The sequence below is a fragment of the Trichosurus vulpecula genome, chromosome 6 (assembly GCF_011100635.1).
Source record: "Trichosurus vulpecula isolate mTriVul1 chromosome 6, mTriVul1.pri, whole genome shotgun sequence".
Taxonomy (NCBI): domain Eukaryota; kingdom Metazoa; phylum Chordata; class Mammalia; order Diprotodontia; family Phalangeridae; genus Trichosurus; species Trichosurus vulpecula.
In genome coordinates, this window is record NC_050578.1 from 218,587,777 (window position 1) to 218,599,109 (window position 11,333).

Below are 11,333 nucleotides of genomic sequence, written 5' to 3' on the forward strand. Positions count from 1 at the left end.
GCTGGTGCAGGGACAAATCCAATTAGGTGGCCATTCTAAGTCTGTTCCCAAAATACGAAGCCCCAGGAACAGAGGGCCACCAAGCTGCCTAAAGAAGAGTGAACTAGCCCAGGTTAGGAAGGCAGAACAAGTTCAGACTTTAGTGCCAATCAGCATCTGGACTGTCCCATTAGTAGCCATTGCACCTCCAGTCTAGGCAAGCTAGAGACCCCAGTCTCAAACCCCAAACCCCTAAAGAATGTGCTGTGATGTATGTAAGAGATACTATTTCAATAGTAATGAGTATGCTTTAATGGATTTATGATATAAAAATGTGAGTATTCTCCCCATTCAAATAATAGCCTTGGTCATCATACGTGATTCTTAACCATATTCTCCTTTCATTCTTCCATAGACAATCTCCTCAATATATTGGAGATGTCTCTCAGGTGTTTTCTATAATTCATGGTTACTGTTGTAGTATGGACTTCTATGCTTCCTCCCTTCTATAAAATGGGTAACACTTCCTTTTATAATCCTATGTTTCTAGTATGCTATTCTTTAGGCCACTTCCTTTGCACATAGTAAGTGCTTAATAAATGCTCCATTAATTTCTGTATAATCAGGTGCATACTGGAATCAGCTTGTTCATGAAAACAAATTATTAAAATTTCAGTATGAGTATTTATACCTTAGAAATTGGTAAACATGACAGACCAGGGCTTGATTTGTTGCTTTGTTGATTGTCTAGACTTAAGAAAGTGATGAATAAAATGTTAATAATTTAGATTAAATTTCAATTTGTGTCATGCATGCATTTTCCTCCAAAGAGCCAATTGCTAAGCATTTACCCCAACTCTGGACATAGGTCATTGTTAAAAATATGTTGCAGCCTACTTATGTTGCCTTGAGTATCAACATTGATTTTTGGGTTCTCTGCAGCTCTAAGTGTTTGGAAATTATAGCACCCAAATTTGCAACCATATAAAATCATCAGAAGAACACTGATACTGAAAAGATGGGAGTTTCTTGATATGTAAGGTTTTAATTTGTTCATGTTAAATGCAATTCTCTTTTATCTGGCACATCATTCTAATCTTTTGAGATCTTTGGAGATCCTTATTTTGTCATAACAGCTATTAGCTATTCCTTCTAGTTTTGTGTTTTTTATGAATTTGATAAATATGCCATCTATGAATTCATGAATCACTGACAAAAATGACAGGAAATGGCCAATGAGAGATCCCTAGAGCACTCCACTAAAGACTAACTTTCAGACTCATATCAATGCATTCATTAATCCCCAATATTTAGATCTGGTCAGCCAGTTTCAAATAAAACTATGCTAACCCCTGGGCATCCAAGTAGTGCAGTGGATAGAGTTCTGGGCCTGGAGTCAGGAAGGCTCATCTTCCTAATTTCAAATCATGCCTCAGATACTAGATATATGACCATGGGCAAGTCATATAACCTTTTATTTGCCTTAGTTTACTCAGCTGGTCAAATGAGGTGGAGAATGAAATGAAAAGCCACCCCACGATCTTTGACAAGAAAACTGCAACAGGGTCATGAAGAGTGGGACACAACTGAAGTGACTGAACAACAACACTATCACCTAGCCTGGAACTCTCTATTCTGTCTAAAAAGATAATATAAATAACTTTGTCAATTATTTTGCTCAATTCCAGATAAACTAGGTTTAGCACATTCCTCTGATCTGTCTAGCCTAGTGACACTTTATAAGAGGAAATGAGGTTAATCTGGCATGATTTCTTCTTAATGGAAACGTGTTCTTTGAGACCATAACTTCCCTTCTAATTGCAGTCCATTCCTTAGAAATTTATTCTAGCATTTTGCTCGTAATTGAAGTCAAGTTCACAATTGAAAGGTTTTTACTATCTTCTCTTTTTTAAATGTAGGGACCACACTTGCTCTTTTCTAGACTTTTGCCATTTCAACTATTCTCCACAATTTTCCAAAGATCTCTGATAGCAATTCAGGAATCATATTTACCAGCTCATGATGAACTTTATCAGTGCCAACTATATTTTTAGAGTATTTATAAATTCTTTTTGTTTACCCTTAGTTATATGCTTTTGCTTCTGTCTTTGATACACATCTTAAAAATTCATTACATACTAGTTAATGAGAGGTTGAACAAATTGTGCCACCTCTTTGAGCCTGTTTTTTCATCTATAAATATGAATAATAATATTTGCATTTTGTACCTTACAGAGTTGTTATGAGGAAAGCACTCTGTAAATGAAGCACTACATAAATATGAGATTCTACAAAACTTAAGCTAAAAAGGAGATATGTTTCTCTATGGATAGCAAAGGACAGATGTACTTCCCATAGGCAGCTATGAGATGATTTTCTCAAAGGTGTGATCACAGAAATCTGGGCACTCAACTTCACAAACAAAAGAGCTCATTCAAATTACAAATATTGACTGAGGCCCTATGTACCCTCCATAGTTAGTGCTATTATGAATATAAAGATGTCCATCCACTTTTGTCTTGGAAAAGCTATTTAATAAGAGTAAATAAGATCTAAAAATGGCTTTCACACTGGAGAGAATAAAGTCAAGAGCCTCTGGAACAGAATGTGTCATCTTACTAAGTGTTCTAAATCAATAGATGCTTTACACTGTGATTAACTAGTTATTGTTTCAATGGAATCACCATTGGGTGATAAAAAGCAGCAGTAATACTATTTTGGCTAATTAATAAAGGACAGTCTACTCAAGTAAACAAAGGGGAGAGGGACAAAGAAATTAAACAAGAAAATGATTAACAGGGAGCATGACAAAGGCAGGGGATGAAGTTGAAAGCTAGTGAAAGCAATCCCAGAAAGAAACTTTTACTTTAAACTAATATTTGCAAAACTTATAGTCTAAATTTGAAATATAAGAAATTTGTTCAGTTTTGGTTAAGTTTTGGAAAGCATTAGTGAAATAAGGAAAACTGTATTACTCTTTGACAAAATTAGTAATTGAGAAAAGAATGGTAGGGGCTAAGTAAAAATTAATTGTAACTTTCAATGTAAAGGGAGTGAATTTTCCTATATAAAAAGGCTTATCAATGACTAAAAAATGTAATGCCTTAAAAGAAACACATCAAATGTCAAAAATGTATAGAGATACAAAACAATGGAGTGGACTAAAATTTACAATGCAATTGCTAATTCAAGAAAATCTAGAGTTTACAGTAAAGATATCTAACTGATTTAAAATCAAACTATAAAGTTTTAAGAGAAGTATAAAGGGAAAATTATATCATGTCCAAATATATCATTACTTGTGGGAAAAAATTTTAAAATTTAAATCCTGATAAAATGGAAATTATCAACTAAATTTATAAAGCAAAAGTTAACTGATTTTCACAAAGATGAGATAGGAAATCAATAGTAATGGCAGATTTTAATACAACAATAACAGAAAATTTTAAATCAGACAAAAATGGTGAGCAGGAATTAATCTACATATATACAGTGTTGAAGAAATTGAATTTGATAGACATAAAGAAAACTGAAAGGAAACTACAATGTGTGACTTTTTTTTCAAATACTCGTGGTAAATCCCTCAAGATTGCTCATACTCTAAGGCACAAATAAATTGTTAATTAATAAATTCAGAAATTAGAAATGCTATATTCATGGAAAAAGCATAGTAAAATAGTAATCAATAATGAAATATGATAAAAGAATATAGACCTATGTGGAAACAAAAAATAATTAAATTAAATTTCTTTTAACAATTCAATTGAATAATTACTTAGTGACTGCCTACTGCATGTTAGGCACTAATTTAGATGCATGGATACAAAGCCAAAACCAAAGTAATCTCTATCCTCTGGAGGCACACATTTAATTGGAGAAACCACATATAGTTTATCAAATAATAAGTAGCTAAAGGATAAATGATAAAAACAAATTATATTAAAGATGGTGAAATATAAATGTAACATTTTGAAATTTACATATTTCAGTCAAAGTAATACATGAGGAGACTGATCTTTTAATTGCAAAAGAGTTAAAACTAGAGCTGTTGAAAGTTAAAGGAATTATAAAATAAACAATTGAATATACTAAAAGTAAGTACAAAGAATGAAACCGTTAAAATAAAAAGAGATTATTGAGATGGAATATTAAAGAACTATTAAATTGATTAATAAGTGTGTTTTTAGATCAATAAAGTTGATAAACAATTAGCAATTTGGTATTGAAAATGAAGTAAGGTGAAAATCAGATTATTAAAATTAAAAAATGAGAAAAGTAAACTAAAACTATCAGAGAATATAAAAGACATGGAAAAACATTTAAAAAAATATAAAATGCTGAAAATAGCCCAAGCAAAAGAATTTTAGAAGGTGAATTAAACAGGATATTAATGAAAGGCCATGGAAAAAAACCAAAACAAAAACTTGATAAAACAGATCCAGAGGTGAATTCTATTGAGACTTCAAAGAACAAAAAAAATCCCCCTATATTACTATATAAATCACCTTCAAAAATGCAAAAGCGATTATATCTAATTTTTTTCCACAAAGTAAGTATGTTTATGTTAGCTAAATCTGGCCTCCAAAAAGTAGGAAAAAAGCTACATAATAATATCAATAACAAATATTGATGCAAAATACTACTTTGTTTATATTGAACATGTGAGACTGCTTTAATATTAGAAAAACAATTAGTCCAATAAATCATGTCAATAAGGAAACTCACAAAAACTCATCAGTATAGCAACAGGCTTTTGGTAAAATCAACATCCATTTATCTTAAACACAATGAAAAAAATATCAGAATGCTGTCCTTAACATGATAAAGGATTTATTTGAAACTAAAAACTAACATTTTATAAAATGGAGAAAAATGCCACTAAAAACAGTGGTGATGTGGGCTTGCCCACTGAAAGCACTGTAAGTATAATTTTATAAAGAAAAGCTATAAAAAAAAGATCCAAGAGAAATAAATTTGGGAAACAAGAAAATAAGATGTTCAAATATTTCTACTTACAAACAATATATTTAGAAAATCCCAAAAGCTCAACAAAATTGGTATAAATGGCTTTAGTAAGATAGTATGATATATGATATAAGAGAATTGCAGAAACAGTCATGAACATCTGTATATCATAGGAGAAATACAGGAGAAATTAAACATATCAAATAGTTGGATATTAACTTGTGAAGATAAGCAAAAAAAAGCTCTATACGATAACTACCATTAAACAATATTAGATATAAATTGAGAATTAAATGATTGAAAGGATACAATGTTCATGGCTAGGTTGAGTCAATATCATCAAAATAAAAACCTGTATATTTTTATATTTAATTTGATAAAATAAAATGTTAATGAGCTAGCTAATTGAATGAATTAATATGACAAAGTTTACATTAAAAAATACTATAGGAGATTATTAAAATAGAATAATAGAGGCTGGAGGAGTTACACTGGAATTAGATAAAAATAGAAAAGTTGGTCAATGAGACAGAACAGATAATCTAGAATTGAAATTAAAGATGTACTGATATATGATTGGGAATGGATGACTAGGGGAGTGAAAGTCCAGAGTCTTGATTTTATTAGAATGAGGGGCTCATAATGTGGAAACTTCCTCCACCAATCCAGATTGGAAACTCCTCTATAATAACAGTCTTTAAAAATTTGCCCATGGGGACTGAAAGGTTAAGGGCTTGTCCAAGGTCACATAGATATATAGCAGAGGTATAACTTCAATCCAGATCTTCTTGGCTCTAAGGCTAGTTCTGTATCCACTACCTCACTTTACCTCTCATATTTAATAACTCTAGTATTATAAAATATTGAAATAAATTATTCCACTAAAATGCTACTCATGGCATTGAGTTCTCACAATGAGGAATTCATAGACCCTTAAAGTATTTAAATATTAAAATACAAAACAATAAATCTTATTCAATAGAATTGTATGGAGCATGAAATAGCAATTTAACAAGAAAAGTTATTAGATTCACATCTCACTCAATTTTATGGAAAGAGGAGGGTGATTTATGCTAAGAGCTGTTTTTTGAGTCCAAGGTCTTGCATTAGAATCCTGGTTCTGCCACTTACTACTTGTATGGTATTTTAGAAGTCATTTAACCACCTAAGGCTCAGTTTTTAAGTATAAAATAAGGCTGTTGGATCAGACGACCTCAAAGGTCCAACCTGGAATCTACAGAGTGTCCCTAAAGTCTGGACACATAGGCAACATGGAGTTATTGCATCGAGTGCATGTGAATCTTGCAAAGTGCATCAACCTTTGCATCACAAATGATGGAAATAATATTGAAGATGTTATCTGTTAATATTACAATTAAATAAAATGTTGTCGAAAATTTCATTCATTTCATTTCTTGAAAATATGCGTTTTTGCCCATGTGTCTAGACTTTAGAAACACCCTGTATAATTTCATAAAGCTCCATGGGGATCAATGTATTACAGAAATCATAAAAAAAACTAAAAGGAAAAAGAATGACATTTATCACAGTTATGGAAAAGAGGAATATTTCTATTCATTGAACAAAAAGAATCTGTTATAGGACACAAAACATGATTTGATTCAATAAACATAAGGAGTTTGTGAGGAACAGTGTAACATACTGAACTTTAAGGGGCAAGAAAAGTTTCATAAAAGACCTCTATTGTAAATATACTTGATAAAAACCTTATATTCAAAAAGTGTAACAAGTTGATACTACTTCACACAGAAAGTCATTAATTTTTTTCCACATTCATGCTCTTAATACAGTCTCTTGCACAGCCCAGATGCTTAACAAATGTTGATTGAATTGAATTCCCCAATAGGTAAATAGTTAAAGGATACAAATAGGCAATTTATTATTAATCACATACAAAACTGTTCAGACTCCATTAATTGGGAAAATTAAAATTAAAACCACAATTAGGCATCATTTATACCTACCAAATTGGCAAAATAAGTAAACAGAATAAGATGATGTCTTGGCAGAATTGTAGAGAAGCAAGAATACTATTGAACTGCTGATAGAACTTTGAATAGGTGAATTCATTTTGGAAAGCAATACAACAATATAAAAGGACAGAACATGGACCTCAGCTCTGGGACTTTAGCATAAGACTGTTATTCAGAGAAAAAAAAATCTTTTTGTAAAAAAAATTACAGTAATTTTATTTGTAAAATTGGAAATAATCTGTATGTTCAATGATTGGAGACTGGCTGAATAAATTATATCAACAGAAATATATTATTTGCCATTAGAAATGGTCAGCTCAATGTGTATTTTACAAATATGAAGAATACAAAGAAACATGGAAAGACATATGAAGTAGTGAAGAGTGAAGGAAGACCATATTTACACAAAATAGTGGCTGTTTTTTAAAACAATAAGAAATTTTTAAACTCCACCAAAAAAGCAAGATTAAAATGAGAATTTCTGAGTTAGAAGGGACCTCAGAGGTCACATAATTCTATTCATTCTTGGAACATGTTGAATACAACATACCTGTTGAATCCCATGCAGCTTTTTCTTAAAGAAGGGAAACTGACCAATTCCAGAAGCAGCTCTTTCCAATTTTGGATGGATAGCTCCAATTGAAAGGAAGTCTTTCCTTACTTTGAGTCTGTATTTCTTTCTGTTACTTCCATTTACTGCCTTTGGGGCCAAGTTCTGCCTTCTGGAGCCAAGTAGAAGTCTAATCCCTTTTTCATAGGACAGACTTTAAAACACTTGAAGATAGCTATCCATGCACACCCCCATTGGCTAGGGGATGCAGAAACAAGCAATATTTTTTGTTATTATTTTGTTCAATTTGCTATACTCATTTTAAAAGCAAATTTTAAATAGTTTCAAATTCACAGCTTTGCACATTATCTCATTTTGTAGATCACTCATATGAATTTTTTGTCTATGGTTACTGAGCCTAGGATTTGAAATTTGTCCAAAAAAAAGTGAAACAGGTTCACACAGTAACAGCTGCTTTCTGTCTCTTCTAATTCCTCATAATTTGAGATTAAAGATCTGGCTTTTTCTATAGTTCAAATAGTTCAAGCTACTCTAAGGAAAGATTGATTTAGAGCATCACTATGGGAGTCAGTTGTCATAAAAATGTGGTAAGGTCTTTCTCAGTCCAAGAACACACCATTCAGTCTGTAACTTTTGATTTATAAAAGGCACATTGCACAAAACATGTTGGGATATTCAAGGCATGTAGATATGATTTTAAAAAGAGAAACTGCCATTTTAAAGTTATTACAACAGAGCTTATCTGATACACAAAGAATCTATGATTTTGATAGTGCAGAGAATTTGTTGTGTGGGAAGTCCCTCTATTAATCCTGATTGCTGATGTCTGAAACTTAGTAAGTAAATCTTGGAGGCACCCAGAGGTTAAGGGCATTGCTTAGGGCATTGCTACACTAATAGTGTCAATGTTGGGATCTAAAACCAGACATTCCTATCCAAGCCCAGAGCTCTGCCAATATTCATCCGAGGATCTTGATTAATATAATGTGACTGTAGGCAACAGGTCTGAGGGTTATTCCTTTTGCAATGGACAAAATGGTATAAGTATCAGAGCTCCAGTGCTCTTTCTGTTTTGTGTAGAAGTATCTGTTTTCTGAAATTTTATACAAAATATGTCCTTTTAAGAACCTGGTGGGTGGGAAGATGAGTTTGAAGTGATGCAAGGGGAAGTTATCAGAATTAGGAGGACAGAAATGTATACACAATGACCAAAATAACAAACAAAAAACACTAAAAAGGCAACTGGATGAAGAATATTTGGAAGAACGAATTTGGCACCCAAAGATGATCAAACTTTCTTATTTTGGTAGATAAGGTGATGGTGTGTGTGGTGCTATGGGTGTTAATGTTATATACACTTCCAAATGCTATGGGTTTTGCTTAACTAATTTGCTCTGTTATAGGGAAGGTTTTACAACTGAGAGGATAGATATCAGAAAATAACCGTTATAAAACTGTTAATAAAACTTTTAAAATGCACAAATGGGAGCTTTCTATTGAAAAGATTCCCGTTGTGAATTCTTTTATAAATCTAACTTTTCCCTATTATCTTAGAATAAATTTGAATGTTCATGTAATGGTATTACATGAAAAGAGGCAAACTTGCACCAGACTTGAGCCAGATAAGGGAGCTACTTCTACTCTGATGAGTAAGTTTGAGGCTAAAGCTCCTTTAGTTCCTGAGTTTAAACTGCAAATGAGAAAATTCATTGATCATTTTCTATTTTCACTTCCTGAAGATACTGGGGACCCAATACTTTTTGTAAAGTACTTCTATTCTTTTGAACAGGGCTCTTTTTCTTTAAACAGGCTTTTCTTTTTCTTTATTCTTATTCTCTCTTAACATGTGGCTTGGTGAAAGAAACCCAAGTGATTTGTTGACTTTTAAAAGTTGAGACTTTGCAACTTTCCCCCTTACTGAAAAGTGTGAATCACAGGCCTGTAGAAGAGTGTACCAACTGCCTAGTCTTTGGGTGTAGCCGCCTCCACCACCAGAAGTCCCCATTCCTGCTATGTACTGCCCTTATAGTAACAAGGACATTTTTGTATTGTCCCCCAAACTATAAAGTAGAAAGACTTAAGCCAGAGTGGTCCAAGATGAAAGCTTTTCGAGTATCCCTAGTGTGTACCAAAGCAGCTGCCTTCCTGAAACCTGACTAGCGCCGGGCTCCCGCACGCCGCCCAGCCTGCTAAAGGCACAGTGACCTGCTATGCCACAGCGTCAGAGCACAGAAATCTTACAGCCAAAGCCACGGAGATCAGCCTAGAAGCTGTGCCAGCTCGGCCCGACCCGGCACAGCCCAGCCCTAAAGGAACTGTCTGGGCCAGGGTGGTTCTGCCAAGTCCGGCCTTAGGGTTCTCAGGTTTCAGGTGGAGAAGAGTCCCTGTCTCCCTTCTCTCGTCAGACCCTGGACAGCGCTCTCTTGATCACGGTGTCAAAAAAAAAAAAAAGGCAAACCTGAACCATTGCTGGTCACTCTGGTGCCCGGCGCCACGTCCGCAGAAACCCAGTGCCGCTTGGACGGGTCCAGACAGCCACCGGGGCCACCTCTCACTGTCGGTCCAGAGCTCAGGAGGAGCCAACCCAACTTCCCAGAGTTTCAAAGGGTCTCAGGCCCTTTCGCAACCCCCAGTGGAAACCCTGGGCTCCCTAATGAGGCTGTCCCAGCCCCTGGCCAGGCGTCAGGGCCACGCGAGATCTGTGTGCGGACAGTGGGCAACGGGGGATAGACAGGCGCCCGGCACCAGCTCTGGGGAGCCGAGGGCTGGGGGAAACAGCTCCGGGCCATGCGCCTGGCTCCCAGCATGGTCTCCGGGTGTGGCCGCCCCCTCCCATTCAGGAGGAGACTTCAGGCCTTAGTAGATCCCTTGCTCTGGCCCTCCCCCCATCCTCCTCCCTTCCTCCTCCTGCTACCCCGCCCAGCAGCGCCCACCTGAGTCGGTGAGCCGGGGTCTGGCGCGGTCCCGCAGGTAATGGATAAAATCCTGGCAGCTGTCGTGCTCTACCGCCCCGCTGGAGCACAGCTCGGCCAGCAGCTGCAGTGCCTTCTGACAGATCTCGTCCCTGGCCCCGGGCATCGCCCCCCAGCATCCTCGGGACAGGTCGCCGGAGAGCCCTCCGCCCGCTCAGACACGCCTTTGCCTCCGCTGCCGCTGCTGCTTCCCCTGGCGGTCTGCAGCCACCGGCCGCCCCCAGCTGACTAGGGCAGGGGCGCGCAGCCACACTGGGGACCTGACCGTCTGTCCGCGAGGCTTCACTCGCGCTCCCTGGGGTCCGGAGGGTGGCTGCTGGATGGTAGGAAGACCAGAGCCTGGTCTCGGGCGTTGGGTCCCACCGGTTGCATGCAGTTCTCCCTCTCCGTACCGAGGAGCGGCGCAGCCGGAGCCTGCGGGCGGACCAGCGGCTGGCGAGCGCTCTCTCGCGCTTTCTCTCCTCTCGCTGGCTCTGCCTTAGCGCAGCTAGGGCGCAGCTCTCCCTGGCGGCCGGAGCCCTCAGTGCCAGCGGCTGAAGAGCAAGAGGCGGGGCTCAGAGAGGTGGGGAGATCTTGCCCGAGGGTCTGGAGGGATCAGACCTGCCCCTCCCTCTTCTCCTTTTCAGGGTTCAGGACATGGCCCCCTCCACCGCAGCTTGCTTCCCAGGGCACAGTAATAGCAGAGATTTACACAGCTGCTAACAAGATTCACCAGGTTGTGAGGACTCGCTCCAAATGCAGCCCCCTTGATTGTATCCACCCGGGCCGGGACTCAGATTTCCTCCCCCGTTCCTACAGCGTGGCCTTTACACGGATGAATGACCTAAAGAAGACAGATGGAACAGGATGGAG

The 11,333-nt window shown here is 37.1% G+C and overlaps 1 protein-coding gene across 1 annotated transcript in view; it reads right to left on the reverse strand.

The window, feature by feature from the left end:
* The window catches only part of SYT9 (synaptotagmin 9), a 145,988-nt gene extending 135,401 nt beyond the window's left edge, over nt 1-10,587 (reverse strand). The window contains exon 1 of the mRNA XM_036765094.1: nt 10,443-10,587. Coding sequence (XP_036620989.1) covers nt 10,443-10,587 — 145 coding nt within the window. The remainder of the gene's footprint in view (nt 1-10,442) is intronic.
* Nucleotides 10,588-11,333: the final 746 nt, after the last annotated feature.